Source organism: Argentina anserina, chromosome 2 (assembly GCF_933775445.1).
Source record: "Argentina anserina chromosome 2, drPotAnse1.1, whole genome shotgun sequence".
Lineage (NCBI taxonomy): Eukaryota > Viridiplantae > Streptophyta > Magnoliopsida > Rosales > Rosaceae > Argentina > Argentina anserina.
Window position 1 is genome coordinate 3163085 of NC_065873.1, and position 26350 is coordinate 3189434.

At 37.3% G+C, this 26350-nt stretch overlaps 3 protein-coding genes across 5 annotated transcripts; all 3 read right to left on the bottom strand.

Annotated features, from left to right (window-relative positions):
* Window positions 1–6480: 6480 nt before the first annotated feature.
* On the bottom strand, window positions 6481–9328 carry LOC126784475 (extensin). 3 transcript variants are annotated; one of them, XM_050509939.1, is made up of 7 exons: window positions 9215–9328; window positions 9018–9122; window positions 8732–8858; window positions 8532–8603; window positions 7518–7581; window positions 7000–7399; window positions 6481–6914 (listed from the first exon to the last, which is right to left on the bottom strand). In XM_050509939.1, exons 1-7 carry the CDS (start codon window positions 9309–9311, stop codon window positions 6880–6882), a joined length of 900 nt encoding a protein of 299 aa, XP_050365896.1. In that variant the 5' UTR covers window positions 9312–9328; the 3' UTR covers window positions 6481–6879. The 3 variants fall into 3 exon arrangements, with proteins under 3 accessions (XP_050365896.1, XP_050365895.1, XP_050365894.1); XM_050509938.1 differs by having other exon boundaries at window positions 8732–8882; XM_050509937.1 differs by having other exon boundaries at window positions 8732–8900.
* Window positions 9329–11278: 1950 nt separating this feature from the next.
* Window positions 11279–18974, bottom strand: LOC126785427 (phosphatidylinositol 3,4,5-trisphosphate 3-phosphatase and protein-tyrosine-phosphatase PTEN2A). The gene is made up of 13 exons (XM_050511119.1): window positions 18876–18974; window positions 17861–18307; window positions 17574–17675; window positions 17436–17492; window positions 16016–16081; window positions 14211–14387; window positions 14004–14090; window positions 13821–13885; window positions 13660–13736; window positions 13413–13459; window positions 13168–13298; window positions 13017–13086; window positions 11279–12244 (listed from the first exon to the last, which is right to left on the bottom strand). The coding sequence occupies exons 2-13, from the start codon at window positions 18287–18289 to the stop codon at window positions 11696–11698; spliced, it is 1857 nt and encodes a 618-aa protein (XP_050367076.1). The 5' UTR covers window positions 18290–18307; window positions 18876–18974; the 3' UTR covers window positions 11279–11695.
* A 970-nt stretch (window positions 18975–19944) lies between these two features.
* Window positions 19945–22314, bottom strand: LOC126782156 (cysteine proteinase RD21A-like). Its single transcript, XM_050507339.1, has 5 exons — window positions 21794–22314; window positions 21111–21346; window positions 20878–21018; window positions 20298–20756; window positions 19945–20203 (listed from the first exon to the last, which is right to left on the bottom strand). The coding sequence occupies exons 1-5, from the start codon at window positions 22299–22301 to the stop codon at window positions 20111–20113; spliced, it is 1437 nt and encodes a 478-aa protein (XP_050363296.1). The 5' UTR covers window positions 22302–22314; the 3' UTR covers window positions 19945–20110.
* Window positions 22315–26350: the final 4036 nt, after the last annotated feature.

Here is a 26350-nt window from a genome sequence, read left to right on the forward strand (position 1 = left end):
TCAAGAAACCCTAGCAGAAACGAGTCAAACCACTATGTCTTGTTTATAACTTTTTGTTGCAACATGTAACTTAATTCATATGAGGAAAACAAATTAGTATTAAAGCAGCTTGGTGAATCTACATCAGTAATGTGCGGATAGAAGTCCGTGCGATTGTAGTCCATTAGGGTAGTATGCACCATACATAATAGTCTAAATATCGTTTTATCGGGATTGTATCAATTAAGGAGTAAAATAATATATCAGATTTATCATATTTATTATTTTTAATTAAATTTATGAATTTTACTACAACCAAGTACCAAATAAAAATACACAAATGGTTTCAAATAATAATAAAATTGTCTAAATAAGGATTTGTTGGATTTGAGACAGATAGGTAGTGGTTTGGCTTCATATATGAAGTTTGAGGTTTCGCCTGATGATGTTTTCAACTTCCCTGATTTAGATATCGACGTTTTAAAATCACTTTTAATATGAATATAAAGTTTTTGCGTTCGAAGAAAATGAAATTTTCACTGATTTGAGGCGCATCACGTCTCAATTTTAGATTTAGTCATTTTTTCTTTCTCGTAAAAACAAAATAATGACATTTTATTTGAAATAAAATAAAAAAGATCTGATATATCGGGTCAAAATCGAGTTGACTCGATATATCGGATTTTGACCAGCGGCGACTGATAAATTAAAATGATATATATGATATCATATCGTTTTCTTAATATCATGTATATATTAAAGATATATTAGATTATTTAGAACAGAGACTATACATGATATTGATATATTGCTATATTAGGTTATGATTAAAAATTTAATCGTCGTAAATTTCTTAACCAAAGAAATATCACGCCGTTAAAAAACATAATTCCTTGAACGTGGTTGCAAACTTGCAATGAAGTAAAGGACTTGTGCATGATCAAAAGAAAGACAGAAGAAAATGAAGCAAAATCACGAGAGGGAATGTAGAGCAAAACAATAGACAATGTGGCATTGACAAACCAAACCCTGCGCACCCAGTTCCAAATGAGAAAGAACAAAACTTAGATATAACGAAAGAGGACCAGCACTCCGATCATCCCACGCGACTCCCTCCGCCTCTCCTCTCCAATTCATTCCCAGAAAAAAGCAAAGAGAAACCAGCTCGGCGCGTAACCAACAACCGCAGAGAAAGAGAGAGAGGCGAAGGCTGGAGCCTGGAAGGGTGATGAAGCTGACTTGTTCTAGGGTTCTGGTGTCTCATTAGAAAGTCGTAAATTAATAATGCCTTCCTGTCTGTTCGAAGCCAGAAGCCAGAAGCCATAGTCGGTAAGCTTTATAGCTTTGACGTGCTCCCACAACCATATAATAAGACTCGATCGACTCGTAGAAGTAGTAGTAGCATGGTGCCCCTCCCACCACCACTCTGCCACCACTCGTCTTTTCCCGCAAGGTACACTTTTACTTTTCACTCATTATTATTATTATTATTATACAACACTGTCTCTCTCTTTTTCAAATATTTTGGGAACTGTGGCCGAAGAACTTCTACAGTCCTACCCTAACGAGTGATGCACCGGAGAAATTGTAGAAGTTTTGTGATGTTTGGGATAATGACTTGTGATACAATCTTGGAACATCCAGCGTATACTGGTATAGTGTGTGTATACGTGTTTGTAAGTATTGTTGTTTAATTTTATGATGTGTGAAATGTTATTAGCAACGAAATGAGTTAGCTAAGTAGTAGTAGGAACACTGTACCATAATGTAGGAGAACACCGTACCATAATGTAGGAGAACACCGTACCATAATGTAGGAAGTATGCTATATATTAGTATCTGGGTTCGAGTGTCACGGTAAGAGATAAGTGTGAAAGCTGAAAATTTTTGTTAGAAGAAAAAACATGTTCGATTTCATAGGTCGCATGGATTCAAAAGCTACACATTCAAGTAAAAAGAAGCAAACAAAATAATAATAATAATAATGGAAATAAGAAAGAAAGCAAAAGAGGAAATTGAAGAAATTACTCTAAAACTACGTACGCATGGAGGACATGCCCATGATTGCAGAAGAAATACAAGGTCCAAAAATACTACTAATTCGTGTTTGTCACTTTATTTGCAAAGACAGTGAAGATTGCTACTCCGCTAGCTAGCTACTAGCTAGGTATGAGAGCACTTTCTTTTCAGAAAATTTGAAGGGTTCTTTGAACTTCTTTCTATAGTTCTTGGTGAGAACTGAGAAGTGGACGAGTCCGGGTGATAAAAGTGTAGTGCAGAAAAATTCTATTCGAGATATACAGAGATAGGTTCTGTTTTCACTATAATAAGAAATTAAGCATGGTTAGTTAGAGCAGAAATTACTGTCAATGCCAAATTAGGATCGATTGCTACGCACTAGCTTTATTATGCGATTGTGATTATTAGTGTCATAATCATGCTTACTAGTTTCATGGTCCTGCTGGTTAGCATTCATCAGTTACAAATCACTTTCCATTAACGTACGGCTCTAACATCGATCAACACTTCAACAGTGAGGTTAATTATCAAATCACAGTTCCAAACTACCATTTTGTTCTATACAAGCGTTAGTGTTAGAATTAATTAGTGCTTAGTAGTCAAGGACTCAAGGGTACGTAGGTTTCGATTCCAGAAGCAAAAAACGTCAGAGCAATATTACTTAATGGTAAAATATCTAGTATTCCGGCCAGGCGGCAATTACATCAATCAAATCAGATCAGTTTCGCGAAAACCTGAGCTTTGAGGTATATCATCGAAAAGTTTAATACTTCATCAACAATATACGTAAACGTAGTGAATAAATATATGTAGTTTTACTCGATCGTCATGCGTATTTAGAGAGCCTTAAACATATATACATATGCAGTACGAAATTCTCTTTGCGTGCATGGCATGGAAATTTTAATTGCAGAATCAAAGCTCTGCCCAGTACGTGAATGCAATTCAGTACAGTATGGGTATATATGTATGTCTGTATATATGCATCTACAAAATGACAGGTAGCAGGTAGCTAGATAGAAAGAAAACAATCATAGAGGTTAATTATATGATGCATGCATGGCAAATTGGCAATACCCAGTCCCAGCCTAGCCAAGATAGGTAGCTAGTGACTACAGCACAGTTTTAATTTCCTACTGTAAATTCTGGTGGCGATGAATCGTGAATATATAGATCATCATCAGCTTGAATTATAATGGCATTTAAACCATTTAATCACAAATAAACACCCTTACCTAATTCAGAGGTGTATTGTATATGAATTTAGTGACAGTTTTAAATAAATCTATGAAATTGAAAAATCTAAGTGTATTCAATACAAATTTTTAATTATCTATACAATTTTAGGTGTATTTAATTAAGATTTAAAAATTATTAGAGAGTATTTAATCATGAATTTTTAAAATGAATAGAAGTCTGTGACATGTGGGTATTCAAAATATCATTTATACTTATGAAATTATAAACTTATAGAATCACATGGACTTTGTAGTGTTAATTATACACACCACAATCAAAAAATTGTCTAACATCTAGACTAAATATTTTCATGGACTTTTCCATAGACTTTCTCATTGTATTTTGTTTTCTCCACCTGTTTCTTTAGTTTCTTTTTGTCTTTTCTTTACTAATTCTTTTTCTTACAACCCAACCTGTTTATTAAACCTATGATCTCATGATTGTTTTCTTCTTCTATATTTTATGTTCTTACCTTGTATCTTTATAGTTATTAAAATCTCATTCTCATATATAGACACATGCCCAATGCTAAGAATAAAAACAATGACGATGAAAGAAGTACGGAAGAAGAAAGGAGAATAATAATCATATCAATGTTTCATGAACACCGACTTCTTTAGCTTTAAACTTTCTGAACAATTTTTCTGGTACATGTTGATCGATATATTAAATTTGAAGGGTTTTATTTTATTTTCTTATAAATAATTGAGATTTTCTATTTTTTTGTAACAAATACAAGTTATACAAACCCAATAAATTTTCTTAGAACAAAAAATTGTTATGTATAAATTTTTTTAGCATGTATTAAATCCTAATCCAATAGCATCCACGAGGCATTAGAGAACTCATAAGGCCAACCTAGATGCTTAAGACGCAGCCTATAATGAAGCAAATTACCACAAAATCGTGAGCTTATAGTTGAGAGACATGGTATGCACATACAATATGAATAATGAGAAATCTATAGAAGTTGATCAATATAAATTATATGGATTCCATGAATCAATAAAAGTTTTTGAAAATAAGCTAAAAGTCTGTGGTTGAAATCAGTGATTGTAACAATTATATGAAAGTTTGTATACTTTTTAAAGAGTCTGAATTTTTCAAAAAATCTGTGAATTAAAATAAACAACACAAATCTATATAAAATAGACAGCGGAATAATCAAATCTTAGCTGTTTAATCCTTTTAACAATCTGTTCATATATATTGTCATCGGAGAGCCCCACCTGTATTAACATTTTATGTTTAACTTACCTGCTAGAGTTTGAACAACAAAACAAAGCGAAATTGACTTTTGATCGAATTATGACAAATGAGTTTCTTCCACTTATCTCTAGCTAGCTTGATCGGGGACCATTTTTCACTGAATTTTGCAGTGGAGTCATGGCATGCAGCTATATATAGTCATATAGATGGATCTAGAAGACAGTCTTTTTTTTTGTGGCTACATATATATATATATATATATATATATCATTGGCCAGTAATATAATTCATGAGTAGGTAAAATGGTAAGTTTGGTTGTGCATATGCCCATGAGAGATTTTTATAATGTTGCATCACTGGTCTTTGGGTTTCATGCAACTACTGGAACTCGAGATTAATAGTACGTGATAAGTTGTTTGAAAATACTAATTTTCATTGTAAGGTGATGGTGACGAACTGACGATTACGATTAAAATCGAGTTTCTGTCGTGATGTGTATTGAACTATCGATCAGAACAATTATTCCATGCCATTTGAGACATTTAGAGAGAGAGAGAGAGAGAGAGAGAGAGAGGATTTCTTACCTATTACTTTGTTCATGCCCAGTTAGCTATAATTTGTCTATTGGCAATAGATTTTGCTCGAAAACAAAACAAGAAAAGAAGACAAGAAAGCTCCTCCTCCTCCTCCACGGCTCCACCCCACCACCTCCCTCACCCAAGAAGGCCTCTACCTCCAAGTATCCAACACATTAAACACTCCCTCGACCTCCCTCGACCTCCTCCTGGCACGACCAGAACGCCTCCTTAATTAGCCAGTCGAGATATACCCAAGTATTATTATTTTCTAAACATTTTAAGGTTCGTCTATGTGATTCTAATCACATCATTAACATACAAGGGTCGGACAATATATTTCTCGATACTCCATTATCCGCATATGGGTTGGAGGAGCTAGTACAACTAAAAGGTGTTCGATCTCCAAAAGACTTTGTACTTTTCCTTAACATGTTAGTTGGAGATGAAAGAATATTATTAAAGGCTAGACTAAGAGATTTGATACCTAAGACCTGTAAGTTAATTTGTATCTTACAACAAACAAAGAAACAAGCAGAGTCTAATTGTCCCAATAACAAAGAAGCTAGTCCTTTAACATGGAACGTACTCATCGAAAGTCTTCTTCATCGTTAATCAACAATAGGCATTGGCAGAATTATAACTACCTTATTACTTTTATAGACTACCTTTATTATTAATGTCTGCTATTCTCTAGTGTTGAGGTCAACCAGTGGTGCATCACATCAAAACATGAAGCACTACTTGAGAATGTGTATCATGTCATCCACTGAAGAGAAAGCTTTTCAAATACCCAAATCATTCTGATATTGTCTTGACGACCAAAAGCAAATAACTCTTCACAAATCACAACTAGGTGAAGTGCAAAGCTTCGAGTCTTTGACTCATCCAATAATCAACAAATACATTTTTCCTAAATAAAAGGCCTTGAACGACTGGGAGAAAGGTTAGTGGAAGTGGAGCTAGCATTTACTATATTACTTCAAATGGTCGATTTTGATTTCATGAGAAAACACATACTAATGATACTTCTTGGTACTCGACAGGTTGTAAAAATCCTTACGACCCATGTTTTCCAGATATTCATCATGACCTTCATAATGGAGAACTTTACAACTCTTATCGATTTTGTTCTGAACACCGAAATGTCGACTGCGGTAGAATGATGATCGATCATTTCAGTACCACATGCCAAACATTCTATTTTAGCACCAAAGGTAAACAGATCAGTTTAATGTTGTTAATATCATCACCAATTACATTATTAGTTGACAAATTCCAAGTGAAAAGACGTAAATCTACCTATTTGAATGTAACCAGCCTAGCACTTAATATTTCGAGAGAATGTGTCGCTTGACGCAGAAAGTCTACATACTGTCTGGTGGTCACGAACAAAAAAAACAATCTGGGGCTGAGAACATTTACTCTGCAATGATCACATCCGAATCTGCACACTTAGTAGGATTCAGATTTGAAGACAAACAAATCCACAGCTTTGATAATTCAAACTTTTGATTACATACATAGAAAACTTTAAGCACAATCTTGTTAGAAAACAAGTTTTACATGTGCAGCCTACAAGCCTTGACTAGATCCGTCTGGTGCAATTTCCAGTGCCTCAACACTATAAACTTAAAATCACATTAGAAGTAGAAAGGCAGAGAGAAACTAAAACAGATTCATCCATCTAAAACCTGTTTATAGATGAAACAATCTCTTGGAAGAAGAAAGCGTGCATATGTGCAAGAAATGTAGAATTCCATGGCCTAAACAACCACCACCACTCAACAGAGGCTATACATGATTAGCTAGTTATCACTACATCTTCACAGTTGCTTCTTTTTCTGGGAGCTGTATTTCAGTACGGTGGCGGAGGATAAATTCCATATGGACCTAATTAAAAAGCATGAAACAAAACTTCAGTACTCTATTAATCATAATAGCTGGCAGTAAATATTATGAATGAAAACTTCATTACCTTGAGGTGGAGGGTAAAAGGATGAGCCTTGTGGAGGTGGTGGATATGTTGATGATGGAGGGGGAGGATATGTTGAAGATGGGGGGTATGGTGCAGGGGGATATGCAGCTGGTGGAGGGGCACTGTACGGGGATGGCGGATATCCACCTGGTGCTGGATTGGGTGGATATCCCCCTGGTGCTGGATTGGGTGGATATCCCCCTGGTGCTGGATTGGGTGGATATCCCGCTGGTGCTGGATTGGGCGGATATGAAGGATTAGATGAATATGAAGGGTACGGAGATGGAGCTGGGCAGGCTGCTGGTGGAGGTGGTGCATACATTTGAGGTGGTGCATATGCAGATGCTGGAGGTGGTGCTCCATATGGAGGTGCAGATGGGGCATAGCCTGCTGCTGGTTTCTGCAATGACACGAGCAAAGTTATTCAGTTGCTATGCAATCAAATACAAATATGTCCAAGGACATTCACCCAGTTATACTGTGAAAAGAAAAAGAAGAAAGAAAAAGAAATAAATTACATTAGGCTTTGCACTTGCATTAGGCTTTGTGTAATGCATTATAAGACGCACTTCTCCTGCATATCTACATTGTAAACAAAGTCAATGTCAGAAGCAAGAAATTTTTCTACAAAGAAGAAATTCATAGTATTGATACTATTCTTACAAATGTATAAAAATAGATGCAAGTAATACGGATAGATAGATTAATGAATAAGGAAATAGGAAACGTAAGAGAAGAGCTTATATCGTATAGACCAGTCTTTTTCTCGGCTATAACCAAAATGAATGCCACGGCTCTACTTCAGAAACATAATACATCCCACTTCTCATCCCAGATCCTAGCCTACCCTTATGTCCCTAAAAGGCTGAGCTGTACCACAGACAAGTTTCAATTTATCTCCTTTAACCACCTTTTTTTTTCTTCCTATAGTCTAGTACATGTGACCTGACAAAGGTTGCAAATAATTGTCATGGCATTGCGATGCAAGGCTAACAGAGTTGCAGTGTAAATACAGGTGTTATCACGCATCCTATAAGTCGACCCTATTACAAGAACTGATAAACAAGTCAATTCCAATCCTACTATGAGAGATAATAGTACCACCATGCCAATCAGTCCGTGACTATCTAATGCAATGCAAAAGATTTAAAAAAAAAAAAAACTTGACGACAAAGCAATGTAATGTTAAAGCAATGATATGTTCATGCCTACATATTTGACAACAACAATACGGAAGGGAGAATATGGTAGAACGTGCAACAGAGAATTGCGAAAACATGAACATAATTGGATTGCCGTGTTGGCTAGATTTAGAATACACAATTACACAAAAAGTTGCAACGAAAATTCGACACATTGGTTTTGCCATAATTGTTGCCGGGCATGCGTTACTTTGAGTAGGTATCATGGGAAAGGTAATGTTGATCATGCAACTCTATTTTCCAAACATCAATTTCATTCACTCATCATCTAGAAACTACTCACAAGATAAAGTTATAACTACCAAGAATATAGCAAGATCATGTATTTACCTGCCAGTTTTAGTCTGAAGCGGCCAAGTAGCATCATCATAACCCTGATCCAGAACCTTCTGAAGTTGAATCCTGAACACATTTAAAACCGAATTATAAAAAAGAAAAGCTTAACCAAGACACAGAAAAGGAAAAGGGTATCTAAAAATTATTCCAATACTCAGATACTTCAAAGCAAGAAAGGTAAAACATTGACTTACTTTCCCTCGCCAATAAAGTCATCATATGTGATACTGTTGCTGTTCCAGACATAAACATTGATCACCCTAAGCCCTTCAATCAAAGGAATCACGAACTTCTCTTGGAATGTGGGGTTTTTACCTCCATCTACACCATCCATATCAACATGAGCTTCAGCCCAGTTCGACTCTAAATTCAATTAAATTAATCAAATTCAAAAAACAGAACCCAGAAGTAAAATTCAAAGCTTTATCAAATCTACACCGAACTACAACATATTAAATCTCAATAAAACATAATCCATACCAGTATGTGTTCTTGTTCGGAACTTGGAGTTAGCATATTCAACACAAACGTAGGGATCTTGCCTCGAAATCCATTCTGTATCTTTCAACTTATTACACCCAACGACTTCATAAAAAACAAGAACCCAATTCAGAAAACACATAAACAAAGCAAATTACCCAGAAAGAATAAACAAGAACCCAGATGAGAAAACGCACCAGTGACCTCAAGAAGCTGGCCTTGAATGCCAGAAATCGACATGGGGAACAATGAGTAAGGAGATGAAGACTGGTTTGGAAATTGATGATATGACATGGAATTAAGTTTGTGATCTCTTGTATTACAATAGAGTCTCGGGCCCTGTTTTTTTTTTTTTTTTATATAGTAATCAATTTGCGCGTGGTGTGTTTTTTACTGCACGGTGAAAGTGAAATTTCCGGGAAGTGAGATTCTGTGATTCGAGGAAAGTAACAGCGAAAATCCCAGTTAAGGCGCGTGTGGGGATAGAAACTATGAAGGGGTATAAATGTCATTGCCGACGTTGACACGCTTGCTTAGGCCATGTGCAGCTATTTTTCTGGGGGTAGTACACGGAATTTCCATATTCATCGACAAAACCCGAAATCGTTTTGGATTTTATGTTTTTTGGGTGCACAATACCAATTTTGATCTCATTGACTGGATTTTTGTGATGAGTTCATGAGTCTGTCAACGGCCAAACCGATTCTTATAGTTTGGCGTCGGCTAAGATGTTTAAACATGATTTTTAGTTTAAATTTTTGAGAATTTACGATTTTAGTTCATCATACTTATGATTTAGTTCAAGGTTATGTTTCATATAGTTTGTTTAACTCACAATTTTAAATACATTTGAGACTTGAAACTTGGGATTTTCATTTTAGTTTAGTTGTTGAAAACATATCAGATGGAAAATTCGGAACAACTATTCGAGGGAAAATAACAAACCAATCCAACTCAATCATGAATCATGTATAAAAAATGCATTAGAAAGGAATCTGATCCAATCAGCCAATTCTATTAGCCACGACTTCGCTACCTCAACTTGAGGTTGAGGTCGAGTTTCATATTAAATTGAGATAATCCAGATCATGGGCAAGAAACATTCCCAGCTTGACCACGCAAGAGCTGAGTCGTTCAACATATCATCGTGGCGTATTGAGTTGAAAACATTGACATGTAAACAAGTTGTTGCCGCTACCCTTTTGAAGTCTTCAATACGTTGGAGAAGTAAACCAAAATGGCAAGTACATTAGAAGATTTTGAAAACAATTTTCTGTATTTCAAATCCTAAAATCATGGAGATTGCATTCGTTGCACTAGATTCCTAATACACCAAAAACTCTATCTTAAATACTAAATCAATTTTACACTATATTTTCCAAAATGATATATCCATGTATCCACCATTTTCTGAAAACAAAATCATAAGATCATATAAAACGGGTGCTCATTTTGCGGCAAAGGAAGCGGGAGATGCTGATATTGCGAGAAAGAGAAGAGCAGGAGAATGAAGCATGGAAATTGAGCACGCCAACGTTTCAACGTTTTGCTGATCGAATGACTATATATTCATTGATTCAATCTTATCTGAGAATCATATCTCAGTCTTTGTTCCTTGAGCCTTTCTTCCATCATGCTTCACTCTTTGTTGTTGTTTCTGTTGTTCTTCGTCTCTTCTTGTTTCGATTGGGTTACCTTATGATCCATGATTTGGAGATTTGGTCTGCTCTTCCAAATTGGTTCGTTCCAATTCCCAAGAACAGAGCACAATTAATTGAATCTTGTTGCCTAACACTTAATTTAGGGTCCTTCGCAGTGCATTTGTCATTTTTTACAATAAGCGTGCACATATTGGGATATACTTCTCATACTTCTTGATCGATCATATTGGTTTGTTTCGGATTTGTTTTTGAGAACATTTTTCTTTTTTCTTTTTGAGAACACAGTTCTCCAAATTTGACCACCAAACATATTCTCGGTTCCAAAAAATAAAGAATGCGATTCTGTTTTTGTTTTAGAAAAATATTTTTTCAAAACTGTTTTCAAAACCTATACCGAACAAGCCCTTATCGTCTTGGTTTAGAAGTCCATTTTATAGACTAGTTGAGCCAATAATTATATAGGCAAGGAAGAAGCAATTCTGCAGTTGTTGTATGACAAATAATGCCCCACTTTAACATTGTCAGCAAGAATCCACCTAAAACGCAATCCGTGTTTCGTTGAAGACAATTCATCCAATCAAATTCGGATTAATGCAGACGAGTTTTCAGTACCCGAGTTCTATCAGAAAATGAAGTAGACTTAATCGAAGCCCCAGAACTGAGGTTCATAATCCAAAGATACACTTATAATCCAGTATAAACTCAAAAAACAAATGTCTACAGCTTGAAGATGTTCACATACCCTCCTATAAGAAAGTACAGTTTTCCTTTTTATTCTCTTTTTACAACAAATGAAACGAATTTCAACAATTCCCAGCACAATTTGACTTTAGTTATTCGCACGTCCAAGTACCTTCTTGCTATCAATCCAACCAGAACCTGGACTTCAATTACAAATGGATCTAATGGATTGAAATTTGAACGCACCAACTTTGAGCAACTGGTGGACTAAAAAGCTTGCAAACCATGTTATGTACAGAATGTCCAACTCCGAGGCAGTGGACTCGGCCCTCTCTTTCACTCACTTTCATAGTCCTCTTCGTCTCCAAATGTAAAGACCGATGCATCAGCCGCCATTGCCTTAAATTCACTTTCTGAATTTTGAGTCTCAAGGCCGGGTACACTTCCAACAGCTGCAGCACTTTTAGGTTCACTAGCAGCAGAGACCTGTTTAGACTCTGTGCTTCCAATAGAAACTTGTTTAGTTGCTTGCGTTAAACTTGCAACTTGATCTGATTTTGTAGTAGATGAGGAACTGGATGTGGTACTAGCAACAGTTCCACCAGCTGGAGAAGTTCCTTCTGCTCGCTGACCTTTTGAAGAGCCAGTTTCGTCCGCCTCATTGTCTGAAAACACATCATCCTTATCTTGGCTTCCTGGGTTTGCATTATGGGATGGTGGATCAGCTGCAGCTGCAGCTGTGTCATCTGCTGGAGGTTTGGTACCTGAGCTTTCATCTGGTTTCTTGGCAGTAGTTTCAGCGTTAGGTGTAGGTGTTGCAGGAACATTGCCATTATAATCAACTAAAACCACTTCAAGCTGAAATCCAGGGGAAGGCAGTTTCCTCTGCAGAAGTTCCATCAGATGAGATTACCATTTTTCTTTGCTTGAAAACAAATGTTACAAGTTATTTATATAAGGAGCGTGTGCACATCTACATCAATACTATTATTATACAAATAAAAAGAGCATGGAAAAGGTTCTAACGGAGCGGAGGGGTCTCCAAAAAATAATTAGCAAAATCTATTCAAAATACTATCTCAATTACAGAGCTCTCCAGAATTACTGAGCAAAGGTACACTACTTTCATTTTGGCTTACAAGAACTAAAATCCCATCAGAGGATGCTCAGTACACTGAAAACCCAGCATTTTTATCAATCAACCAGTGCAGCACAAATACTCACAAGTATACGATTATTTTTGCTTTGCCAACAAAAAATATAGAATTACAACATAAAGCATCTTTCACATCCAGAGCACTGCTACAAAAGGTTATAACTTATAACCCATTAAAAGTGCAGGGGCAATGCAAGAATGTAAAATAGCTCAATATTGTTTCAATTCAACAATCTCATTTAATATAATTATATGATATGATACATAGCTCAATCTTAATAATAGTTTTATCTCCACACTTTTGATCTATGTCAGATCCAATGCCCACCCTACCATCCGTAATTTTAGGAAGGTTCTAGGACATACTACAAAAGCAAATATATTAACACTTCTGACATTTGTAGAGTACACACCTTTATAAAATGAATTTCCATAGTTCATGTTTTGCAAGTGAGGATCATATATCTCAAAACTACACTGCAATAAACAATAGATATGTACCTTGTCAAATCCATCCAGATCATTGGTGGTTAACATTTTTCTATTTTCTGTCATCGTTGTGTTCAACCAGCTGAAATTATAATAATAGAAAATTTTAATAAGATAAAACCAGTTCCAGCTCAAACAAACATAAACGAAGAAGATTGCATACCAGTAAAAATCTCCTTGACGATCATGAAAGTGGATTTTGAAGTCACCAACTAACTCAGTCAAACCAAGTTCCCCTGGCAGAGCAAAGACCATTACCCCCTTCTTTGGAGCACTAAACCAATAATCTTCAGGCTGTCAATATGATTGACATGTTAAATCCAAATTAGTAAAAGAATAGCAGAGCTAATAAATTACTCACAGAACAATGGCAAAATGTTTCTAAAATTGTTATTTAAAATCACATACCGAAAGACCCTTTGTTCTTGGATGATCTTTTGTGGAAAATAGAATGCCTGAGAAAGCATTAGATCAGAACCAACCATCAGCATCATAATAAGCAAACAAAGCATAAGAACACTAAATGGTACTTAAAATGAGAAAAGAATAACATGAAATTTGCAGTGCAGATAGAACATAAAAACTAACAGACTCTCGCTAAACAGCATATAAGGAGAGTTTAGAAACAAAACACAGCAAGGATGCTGCAACACACCATTATGATCAGAGACAGTAATGGAGGGCCTGACCCAGTATGGGCACCTGTGAAGCCGAAAACCCCTAAGCATGCACCTGAAAATGATACAAATATACGTTGGTCTAGTTGCGAAACATAGAAATACATACTAACAATTGAATCCAGAGGAAAAAGTATACCTGCGCCCAGGAGGGTTTTCACCGTTGAAGTATGTTAAGATACGTTCAAAATATTTGACGTACCTCTGGTAAAACAAACAGATAAGTATTAGTCTTATGGAAAGCTAAAAGAACCGCAAGTAGTAAGATCTCAGGAGCATGTTGTTTTTTAAAATAAAAACAAACAAGTGACAAATTACTAACAATCTGACTTGGCAGAACGAGCCCCTTTCCATCAAAACATCTCTTTTGGTTGTAGTAATCAATAGACTCCTCTGCAGTAGGAAAGAACTGAAGATAGCAACAAATGAGCTTAGAGCAAGAACCACGCACAGTGCACAACCAAACAAGATACTGATTAATTAATCAACATGGTTCAGTTTCATATCTTAATACAATAAATAAATATACCTTCAAATAGAGGAGAAGACTGGATATCATCAATCCAGTCCTTGCCATTCCAGCCTTGCAGTGCACAACTACTACATTCTCAATGTCCTCTTTTAGCCACGAATAAGCACTTCGACAAAATAACGATATCAGATGAATTGGTGGGCAATTATGGTCGTCGAATGGGAAACTAGCCACCTGAAAACAAAATGACAAATCAAATAAAAGAACTAGGAAACTAGCACAAAACCTTTTGTTTTGATAGCTATACCAAAGAATTTCACTCAATAAATCGCTATTCAATATGCCATCTACTTGAAAAAGAGTGGAGTACTGGGGTGCAGAGCAATTTCAACTTTTCTATATAAAAAGTGTAACCTTCAAGTTGAGTGACAATACCACCTATTATGTTTATTACAAGAAAAGGAGGTACTCTGGAAGTTAAAGATTGAAGTCTTTGTGAGGCATATGCTATGCATTCTGCTTGAATATAAATTATTAAGGAAATTGTCTTGTGCTGTTTTCATGAATGTTGAACTCAACTAACAGCTTCGTTTATTTTCTATTTTTGTAAATGAGATTGACTTCACATAGAATAATCATTAAAATAACTTGAATTACTATGGGGAATTCACTACCCTTGACTACCTTTTCAATATTTCAATATTTGAAGGTTTGATGTCCTAAATGCAATACATATAATATTAGCTATGTGCATAGCTCCAGTACTATCACCTATTTAAGATGCGGTAAAATCTCATTACTCTCGGCAGAAGTACCCTTTTTCTTTAACCTCCACACCGATGTTCTAAGACTCTAATCGGTGAGCCTAGGTGTTTGGGGAGTTAGGAGATAGTTTTAGGTGGGTCTGAGCAGGTCTAGGCAGGCATGAATTTGTGCAGAACGAGTTTAGAAATTGAAGATAATTCAGAATCATGATATTTTTCTCTACTCTGAGACATGGGTTTGTGAGATTGGATTGAACTCAGAGTCAATTTGATCCACTTTCATTTTGCTGCAAGAAGTGTTATGAGAGAGAGAGAGAGAGAGAGAGAGGAAGAGGGGAGAACAGTGATAAAGAAACGCAGACAATTTTATACTCTTTTTCCGTGTGCTCTCAAGAAGAGAGCACAGCGATTTGGTCAGACTCTTTTCTATGTACCCCATATAAATTCATTTGTTTGATTATTTTGAACCAAGGACGTCTACATTTATTTTTTATGACATCAAATGATCCCTAAATAATCATCTAGGCCCTAGAATATGAAAATATATTAGGTTTGTTTTTTGTATAAATGTACCTTCTAATATTTCCTTATAAATCATAATAGTCTTCATATATTCTTTATTAGTCTATGATCTTAAATATACTTTAATGTTACGAAAAATGTAATATGAGAAAATATGAATCAACCTACAAGGCTGCATACCACCCTAGGAAGGCATAGCGAGTTTTCTGACCTTGCTTTCCACTAACTTATCAGTAATTTTAATTGCACAATACTTTGAAAAGATACTAACTGAGATCACCAAACCAGTCTTGGAATTGCAACATGGGATAAGAGCCGTATTTGACAGAGTTCAATTTAATTGGAATGATTTCTCAAGCACACAGATAATGTGGACAATGAATCCCAGCCTGCTATGACCCAAATTGCTAATTTTAATTTTTATAAGCAAAATACCAAATGATCCCCCCCCCCTTCCTTCTCCCAAGATAGAGTTGGAGTCAATGACTTCAATCACCTAACAGGCACAATAACACAAATGCCTACTGTAGTCCAGATTGATCATTTTAGTTGTTTAGAGAATAAAAGATCACCAACCTTTCCTTCAAATAATGATGCATCATATAGCCTTTCTGAACACAGGTTGTACACTTTGTACTTGCCCTGCACATATTGTAAGACAAGATATTATTATTGTATTTCTTTTCATTCAAATTACAGTATTCCAATACGTATAATACTTGACATAATAAGAAATAAAATGTGACCAAAGCCACATGCCCACATCTCAACAATTAGTGAAGGAAGCTTTATGACAAGTCATTTTCCAACAGACTAAAATGAAGGATGCAAGCGGTCTTCCATATGGAGACTATGTAAATGTATAACAGCAATAGAAACTCTGCATGACTTGGTAGTAAGCATATAAGCATGTTAGCCATTTAATTGAATTCAGATAATAATGATAGGGACACAGGCAATTCCCAGTATATGAAGTAGTATTTGCCCAAGTCCAATGCTTTAGCATGCAAAAATTAATTAGATAAATATATCGCTTACAAAATTGTGAGTGTTAGTACCTATGATGATATGATCACTGACATGGTTACAAGCTACGATTCAGGAAAAAAAATGCTATTTCTATAGAACATTTATATAAAAAGTTATATATAATGCTTGACAAATAGTTGGTGATATTGCACATCTGAATTCATTGGAAATAAATAAATAAACAGCACATAAAAGATTTTAACATTCTGAAGCAGGAGAAGAGTAGTGGAGCCTGGCTTCTCCCTTTTATATTATTTTTATAAACGTTGCTGCTTTGCGGATGAAATAAGAGGAGTTTCTGTTTAGATTTTAAGATGCATGAAAATGCCCAAACCACCATCCCCATGTGTCTAATTTGCTTCTATATGTATCCCACTAACTGACACGTTTTTAAGATATGGGAGCCATATTAAGTGCACATCAAACACCACACTGATACTGCACCCAAAAAGTTCTGGCTTATCAGTGCATCATGGGTTAGAACTCATGCGTCAGTGATCATAATTTAATATTATCTAGACCAAGATGCAACCAGACCATGCAACTACTATCCCATGACGAAAGGTTACAGCATGACCAGAAGAAAATGAAGATGAAATCACTTGTTCTGCTACACTTATATTTGGTACGTATCCAATATAAGAAGCAGATCTATCTTGCACATCCGAGAAACATTATGCTTAGGAATTGTTGGATAAAGTGTGTGGATTAAGATGCAGCAAGATCATCAAAACAAAGTATAAAGCTCAACTACTTTGTGACTTGCACATATAATAAGTTGTCTCTGTATTTCTTATATGCTTAGGACATAAATATTCCAGTATAAGTGTCTTGCTCAAGTACATAACGTATGACTATCAAAAACATTAATTTGAAGATGAATACTTAAATGAGGCATAATACTGATAATAGTTATGAGGTACGATAATAAAATGATATGTGGATAATAAACATAACTACAGTATACCTTATGATGAGTTTCAAAAAACTTGATCACTTCTTCCATGTGGTTTCTGTAGAACCCCTGCAATAAGTATCCAGGTAAACGTAATGTAGTGCAGTAGGATAAGTGAAACCAGATATAAAGTACCAATTGTGTGCTAACCTCAACATATCCAAAAAACCCAGAGCTCATATCACCAGCTGGGAATCCCATAGCAATAATGTTCTCTGTGATATATGTCATATCCAAATCAAATCCTCCCTCCTAAACACATGCCAGAAACAATGAGGTCATACATATATAAAAAACCACTGATACGTCCTGCCGGCAAAAGTTTGCTTGAGATAACAGACCACCACACTGGAAAAGCAAAAGTGACGTAGTTTGCTGTTCCCCACTTCACTAAAAAGAGAATCACAGAGCGATAACTATCAACACATGAAACTCACTTGGTATCTGCGTTTGTTTTGAGAGACAACATGCCGGGCCTTAACTTGAACAGCTTTCACCGCACTCTTAGAAGAGTCCACTATCCCCTTGGTAATTGTATCAAATATACCAGGTTGCATAGCTTTTGAACTCCCACTGGGATCATCATCTTCCACCGGAGCTTTTGGGGACAAGCGCAGTCCTAATCCACTTGTAAAGCGTGCAAAAGACGACTGTCCAGTACCAGTCGGGGAGCTATCTTGCGCCGGCACCATTGGCTGAGGAATTTTCAAATTTTTGGCCCATGACGTTAAACCCGAAGTACTTAGCTTGGATGGCGCCTCCCGAGAGCTATTATCTGCCCCCGACTCTGACGTAGCAGGAGGCTGTACCTCAGGAGCTTTAACCGAAGGTGAAGTTGATGGCGGAACGGGAGCTTCTGAATCCATCCTAAAACGCCAGAGATTCTGAAGAACAGCGGTATAACAGCTTTAAAGTACCGCCATGACAATCATCACGGACATATAAACCACTCCATTAATAAATGTAAGCTAAATCCAATACTCAGTGTCTTATTAAACTACTTCCTGAGCTTCTCAGGGACCCGGGTGCGTCTATTAAAACAGTTAGTGGCTACATTATCAAGAGCTTTTGCTCTCCACAACTCGACAATCGAAATCATAATCAAATTTGCTCATATAAACCTAATCTGCTAAATATAAGCACTCTGAGTACAGTAAGATCCTAACACTATTTTGCTTCATACGCCGAATCGAAACAGATCCAAAACTCATCAAAATTCCAATTAAAAACCTATGTTGCCAATTGAAATCGACATTCCTAAACATATCACTATGCGAATTGAAAACAAGGATCAAATCTTCCTGACTAATTTAGATTGGAATTAGAGGTGAAAGAGGTGCAAATTAAGCCCTAGATATATCAATCAATGGTATAAATTGAAATGAAATTGAGTATTGAAATGGAAACTATGAGGTTGGCGACGAATCCAAAGAGAGTTGGATCGAATCTTACCGAGATGAAGAGAGCACGAGAATTTAGAAGAGCTCAGATTCCATACGAGAGAGAGAGAGAGAGAGAGAGAGAGAGAGAGAGATTGGGGCTTGGTAATCGGGCGGGTTACTGAGGAGTGTTTGTGCTAGACATCTCATGTGGTCAACGAAATTAACGGCGACGTTTTGACGCCGTCGGTCTCATCAGGATACTGTAGGAAGTTAGGAACAAGATCGTCTCACGGCAACGGAACGGTTAGATGTTTAGGACTGTCCTTTGTTTTTGGGTCATGACTCGTGAGTATAGGACTGTCCGAATCATAAACTTTCGAAGCATTATTTGGTTCCTATTTGGTTCCTGCAGGAGTTTCAGTTCCACTGATCATATACTGGTTGATTGATAAAGAGTCCTTGCTATATGTTATTCTTTAGACATAAATCAAGGAAAAAAACAATAACACAAAATCTCAGCTGATTCAAATAGAACGCTTGAATCACAAAAAAGATGGAAACATCAAACCAAACATAACGTCGTGGAAATTGGTGAAAACAACTAGTTTGTCCGCTACAAAGTTTATCCCACAGTGCACGTGCCTAAATATGATCGATGGAGGATTGGAACTAAGAAGCTAGATAGGAAATGGTCATACAAAGAGACTAAATGCTCCAGTGTCGGAGCCTTTCTTGAGAGAGCATCAATGAGTTCCAAGTTACTCATTGAATCAGTTATCTCCGGACTCCTTCAACAGCGATATTTGGTATATAACATTTTCTTGACACCATGAACACTTAATTGATTATGTCGAATACATATCGTAACCCTGAGGAATAAACACATTATATCGAATGCATATCATGACCTTGATTCACTGAGGACGCTGAGGATGGGGCACAATGGCTAGTTTTGAAAGCAGGCCAGAATAGTTGGTAGGTTTGATGGGTTGAAAATGTTTACCGCCTCTTTCTTGAGATTGATCCCCAAAATGATGCAAGATCTTAGTTGAAACCTGACAGGATTAAAATGCTCGTAGGACATGATCAAGACTAGAAACCAATAAGAAGCATATGCACATAATGGAGGGAAGTTAACAAGCAAATAAAAGTATTTACATTTATTGATATAAGGCCAGTATCCCCATATGAGTTCATTTATCTACAATAATCACGACTATAAACGGATCTAAATGTATGTTTGTAACTGGGGATGTCAATGAAAACACAGACAAGCTTTTCCTTTGTAGACACTAAATCTGGTTCTCAATTTCTTGGACCCCTGCCACCAAACCAGCGGATGCTACTTGTAGCTGAAGTTCTCTTCATTGCCTTGACACTCACTGGACTGTTCTTGCTCTGTTTCAGCACACAAAAAGCACATTAGTAAAAGCGAAAAAGGTCACGGCATAGAAAGAAGAACAGGGAAAAAAGATGAAGCTCTGTGTAATACCAGTTTGCAAGTTCCAGCTTCAAGGTCGCAGACAGGGTAGTCACTAGGGCAGCAACTGTAGCGGTCATCGCAGCAGGTTGCAGACTCTAGAGGGCAGCATCCCCAACCAAAGCAGAAGCTTCCATACGAATAGGCGCAGCAGCATGTGGTTCCAGCCGGGCAAGTGTAGTACTCGTCGCAAACAGTTGATGGATTCACAGGGGGTGCAGGAGATGGAGGGGTTGGGCCAGGTCTAGGCGGGTTCTGACCCTTCTTTGTTGGGTACGAGGCCTCAAGGGCAATGCCACATTTGCCAGTCTTGGCGGCCACATTGCGCTCCAACTTGATGAAACCAGCTTCTCCCCAGTTAGGACCCCATGAGTTCTTCACAATCCAGTAGTCCTTGCCATCTTCGGTACCATACCCTACGGTAAGCACACCGTGGTCTAGATCGGTACCACAGCGTCCAGTGAATACACCCTGAACATTATAATAGACATAACCTAACTTGTCAGATACTCCATGTCAACATTCTATGGTAAATCAATAGTCCATCAATTTTACAGGAAAAAGAAGACAACATGTAAAACAGAGGCATTACCGATTGGTAGAGCTGGAATTCCCGACCTCCAGCTTCAATGGCAACACTCACAGGTTGATGTGCCAACGCTTTCTTCAAAGAGCTCTCATCATTTTGTGGAACATCTTCATATCCATCGATGGAAACAACACGAGCATTTTTCTGGACAAAAGCCAAGTATATATTAAGATCATGATGATGTAATGAAACCAATTCACTGTTGAAATGATATCCAAGAGTTATTGGATGCTTACCCTATTGATATCACATGTCCCCTCGGTACCCCGGTAAGGATAATCAGCCTCGGTATCAATGCCACCATTGTTCATGATGAATTGGAAGGCATAGTCCATAAGACCTCCATTGCAACCTTGGTTGTAAGATTTATCACAATCCACAAGTTCCTGCTCAGACAATGAGATCAGCTCACCGGTCACAATCTTGTTTATACCTTCCACTGCACCAACCGTCGAGAAAGCCCAGCAACTCCCTTCAATTCAGAACACAATCATGTTAGTTACAACCATAAATCTAAGGATTACTCGCATATTCTGAATATCATACGAGTAATTCTAACAGATAGATAAGCTAATAAAAAATTATAGATGCAATGATTTAGATTACAGCTAAATGAACCAATCGTATCACACAATCAACAATCTATTGAATACAAGAGACTATTGACCTGTAAAAGTAAGCAACTTTGCTAGAAGTAACAAAATTAACAATGATATATTCACATTATATAATCAAAAATCATATGTTTATTACTAGGAAATAGTAAATAAAAATTCACCCTTTTTGCAAGCAGTTATAAATTTCATATCAGAACAAAACAAAATTATAAAGCAAATTTCCCAGTTAAACAAGACAAAACAAAACATGCTTCTTTGAGACATTAATATCAGAAACACAAAACATCATGGTATAAACTCACCGCATTGGCCTTGATCCTTAACCTCGGCAACAGCACCCTCGGCTCTCCAATCCACAGACTCGGGCAACTTGTCCCCGACCCGAAACAAATACCGACCCGTCTTCTCACCCGAAAGCCTGGCCGCCCGGTCCTTCTTCATCCCCAGAAACCTTGACCTGTACTCCATGTTAGTCATATCCGCGAACCGGTTCAACCCCACCTTGTAACTCCGGTCCACCTTGTTGTGTTCGTCAACAAACCTCAGATTATCCTTAAAAATCTCGAACCTCCTCTCCTTCTCACCCAGCGCATTGTACGCCTTGCCCTGTTGCACCAACCACGACTCGTACATGGCCTTAACCTCGGCCTCGGTCCTTCCCGGTACGACACCGCCGCCCATGTGGTGCTTCTTGTCGTAGTCGATGATGGACATATCCGCGGCGGAAGCGAGGCCGAGGAGGAGGAGGAAGAAAACGGCGGCGGCCATGGCGGACCCAGAAGATCGGGAGGAGAAAGAAAAGAGACCCATGTTTGAAAAGGGTTGGAAAATTATGGGATTGGAAGAGTTGGTGGGGATATATATATATATATGGGGGTTTTGAGGGGAGATTGTGATAGCTAGGCTGGGTAAGGGGGAAGGAGACAACCAGTTGGGATTGGTTTAGAATAACGATTGTTGCGTTGAAATAGGAAAACAGAGTCTCCTGTATCCTCTAAATTTTGACCATCAGAAGATTTTTGTTTTGTTTTCTACTTGTTATGTTTAAATCTGAACCATGGAATTGATCAATCGATGGAACATAGATAATTTGATTTGCTTAATCGAGTTACTTATCTGTATTTTGCACATTAATGAATCATAATTATACATTATTGCCATATATATTTGCTTCTTGAGTAATTATAATAAATAAGAAACATCAAATTCAACACATCTTTTATCTTCATTAACAAAACCGAAACATTTTTCGAAGCCACACGAAACTTACCTCAAGGACTAAGCCTATATATGGAGGGTAAATTTATCTCTAATTCTTTTGCTAAATTCCATGGAGTGTTGGTTAGATGTTTGATAGTTTTTTTCCTACCATTCTTTTGTTCCAATGGTCGGCTATGTCTTAGTATGTGTATTCAATGTATCATGTCTTTTCTACGGCGGGCGAGTTATTTGTTCCGCCAAATGGTACAACACACATTTTTGTATATAAAAATTGTTGATTGTCACCATTAATTTGGTCTAGCGGCATAGGTTTCTTATGTTAAGTAGAAGGTCGTGAGTTCGACTCATAACAGACTTGTTTGTTGTAGTATTTCATGTTTTTCCAATGTAAAAACCGAACTAGAATGTTAACATCTAATTCATATATTTCTAAATTCACGATATCTTGCCTGTTCATACTTGTGGGAGAAGTAATGCGGTAATGCTTGATCAAAGGTTGGCAGCGCTAGCTAATTTCGATGCATGGTTGCTTAAACGAAACTAAGTGAGAACGTGATGAAAGGTCTTTCATAGAAATCGGTACGAACTAATTGTGGATCTTTGTAGAAACAAACAACTGCAGCACGTATGTGCATATGCAGAGAGAGTGCCAAACTACATGACATGTAGTCTACGTTTCATTAATTTCTTGATCTTTTCTCACATGCATCGGATTTTAGCGTCTTCATACAAAGCATCATCAATATGGTAAACCATGTATACGTATACTGCATGCATTATTAGGCTAGGGTTGGCAACTCTTGTTCCACTTTTGCCAGAGTAGTCAGAGAGCTGCATCTTGGGGTTGGTCAAGTTTGTTAGAGGCAAGGGATTTTATTTCTAACAATTGTTACTGGCAAATTGTTTCGGGGGCAAAGGTTGATGTCGATCTGGAGAGACTGTTGGATTCCTCCTACTGATGGTGAATTGGGTCCGGCCAAGCTTGTTAGTCATGGTCCTATTCTTGTCCTGGGCCAATGGTTGTGAGAGATTTGATCGATTGGCAAACTAGACAGTGGGATATTGACTGTATACAGCATCTCCTAAGTCAGAGGGATATTGATCGGATTAGGTATATTCCTATTGGTAGGGGAATTGATGATGATCGATTCATTTGGCCTCAGTAAGAATGAGAGCTTCTCTGTGAGTAGTGCATACTATCATATTCACCATGCTAGCTCTTCTACTATTATTCCTATACATGACTCCTCACACTCCATCAGCTGTAGCTCTTGTTGGAAAACAGTATGGAAACTACCTACTCTTTCTAAAGTTCGACACTTCTTCTGGAAAGCACTGAACTTGGCACTCCCTACTTTCCTATCTCTCTCTATAAGGCTAAAGACTAATCCTTTATGCCCCATATGTGGTGAGTTTGCAGAGTCTATTGAACACACTATTCTACTGTGTCCTTGGGTGGAGTTGGTTCGGTTCGGTTCCCCACTTGGTATTAAGATCAATAAACAGGCAATCACTACTTTAGATCAATGACTATCTAGCATCATCAATAGATACAACAAGGAGGAAAGATCATGAGCTCTTACTGTTGTGAGCTTCTACTGTTGGCTTATTTGGAAAGTACGGTGCCGATTTGTTTACCAATCCACTCCTCTTTAGCCAGAGCTGATTATTAAGTTGGGTAGTTTGGCTACTACTGAATTTGTAAATGCTACAGCCAAGGCTACTCCTCCTCCTCGATTGCTCCATTTGGCCTCTTGCAATTGGTTTCCTCCCCCAATTGGTTCGGTGGCTATTAGCGTTGACGTTGGTTGGATTGATAGAAGGAGGGGTGACAATGGTGTGATCATCAGATACCACATTGGGGCAACTGATCGGTGGTTCTGCGGAGTCAGTGACGGCTGAGAGTGTTGAGATGGCGGAGGCTATGGCGGTTTTGGCCGGCGTTCGATTGGCTGATCGAGATGCATAACCTGCAGATGTTGTATTCTAGTCAGATTCTAAGATGGTGATTGCGGATCTGAACTCAAATGGGACATGCAAGAATTGGAGGCTCTCCCTTATCATTGATGATATCAAGTGGAAGAGTAGCTTCTTCAATCGAATCCGATGGCAGTAGATATATACCGAGAGAGGCTAACTGTGCTGCTCATGCTGCAGCTAAGATCGGTTTATGGGCGACGGAGCTCGGCATTCGGTCGGAGGTACCCCCACCGTCTCTGACTTTGGTTCTCCGGAATGATGGACTTCCCTGTCCTCATGCATAGTGATCTGGAGAGGACCTAGTTCTTACTTCTCTTCCCTCTTTTTTGTGCTTAGTCTGTTCCTCTTCCTCTCTCCCAGCGAGCAGACTGAGCAGTTAAGCTTATGTTGATTGTTGTTTCGGGCTCCAGCATTTCTGGGCTCTGTTTGTATTTGGCTGTTCTGGCTTTCCTTTTTTGAAGTATTATTATCAAAAAAAAAAAAAACCAGTGAGCTGCTCAATCCTGTTCGAAACTTCGAATGCATCAATGGCGAACTCAGCATGCTCGTCTTCTGTAACCTCCCAAACCCCAATAGATATACCTCAGAGGCTCAGAGGACTAAAGAGGCCAATAATATTACCAAATTTACAATTGTGAAGTAATGTTAATTTCCCAAAATGTTCAATTTATGATGGATTACTCGAAATGATAGATCGTGCATGCATTATCAAATGATAATGGGCCATATTCTCTAGCTGTTAATTAAGAGAGTAAATTCCCTCTAAAACACATTGATCAATTTGATCGATCAGGAACGAGGATCACTGGAAACAGGACTGCTGTTACTGGGTCCTATTGCAGAGTGAAGGCAGTGGCGAACCTAGGAAATTAATTATTTGAGTGCATATTAACATGTAATATGTATATTAAATTTATATTGGACATATATGTTAATATTTAGACTAATATTTAATATTTTAGTTAAAATAACACAAAATTTTTTACTACATTCTAAAAAATGAGCCCCCAGTGGTAGGTCTCATCATACGGCCCTAATGCCCCGCCCTAAAGCCCACCCGACCCTATAGGGCTAAACTCGGTCCGGCCCTAAAATCTTGCCATTTTAGGCCCTAATATTAACATATTTTTTCAATTTTTCAAATATGTTATATAATTACATATACAATAGAACTTATTGTTTTGTGTTTATTGATTTTGTAAGTTTTATTTTTATTTTGTTAAATAATCCTTGATTTTGAGTGAAAATTCATTGAATATGTAAATATAAGCACTTCGACTTATATTTATACTTTTCTTAAGTTAAATATATTATATATATGTACGTGAAATATGATTATAAATTAAAAATAAAAGTCTTATATTAGGTGTATAATTATATAGCTAAATTTTGAGAGAAAACAATAACTTTAATATTTTTATATAGAATATTTTTCAATATACATAATGTGAGGTCAAACCGGTTTTGACCTTATTTAGTCCTATTTAGAGGCCCGGCCTGGCCCTATCCGATCCTTTTAATCTTAAAAAAAGAGCTGTTAGGGCGGCCGAAGACTTGCATATTAAAGTATTAATCCGGCCCTAAATTTTATGACTTCGTCAAAACTCGATCCGGCCCTACCTTAAATCCTAAATTTTGAGTAGTACTAGTCCTAGCCC

What these genes read in the sequence shown, in the direction of transcription:
- LOC126784475 (XM_050509937.1), bottom strand. Translation starts at nt 9,311, where the DNA reads ATGTCATATCATCAATTTCCAAACCAGTCTTCATCTCCTTACTCATTG. An exon ending in CCAGCTTCTTGAGGTCACTG is followed by an intron (nt 9,123 to 9,214) that starts GTGCGTTTTCTC and finishes TTTTTTATGAAG; the next exon opens with TCGTTGGGTGTAATAAGTTG. An exon ending in GACTTTATTGGCGAGGGAAA is followed by an intron (nt 8,604 to 8,731) that starts GTAAGTCAATGT and finishes AAATGTGTTCAG; the next exon opens with GATTCAACTTCAGAAGGTTC.
- LOC126785427 (XM_050511119.1), bottom strand. Translation starts at nt 18,289, where the DNA reads ATGGATTCAGAAGCTCCCGTTCCGCCATCAACTTCACCTTCGGTTAAA. An exon ending in GAAAACCCTCCTGGGCGCAG is followed by an intron (nt 13,737 to 13,820) that starts GTATACTTTTTC and finishes TATCATTTTCAG; the next exon opens with GTGCATGCTTAGGGGTTTTC. An exon ending in CGTCAAGGAGATTTTTACTG is followed by an intron (nt 13,087 to 13,167) that starts GTATGCAATCTT and finishes TTATAATTTCAG; the next exon opens with CTGGTTGAACACAACGATGA.
- LOC126782156 (XM_050507339.1), bottom strand. Translation starts at nt 22,301, where the DNA reads ATGGGTCTCTTTTCTTTCTCCTCCCGATCTTCTGGGTCCGCCATGGCC. An exon ending in GGACATGTGATATCAATAGG is followed by an intron (nt 21,019 to 21,110) that starts GTAAGCATCCAA and finishes GCTTTTGTCCAG; the next exon opens with AAAAATGCTCGTGTTGTTTC. An exon ending in AAGCTGGAACTTGCAAACTG is followed by an intron (nt 20,204 to 20,297) that starts GTATTACACAGA and finishes GTGCTGAAACAG; the next exon opens with AGCAAGAACAGTCCAGTGAG.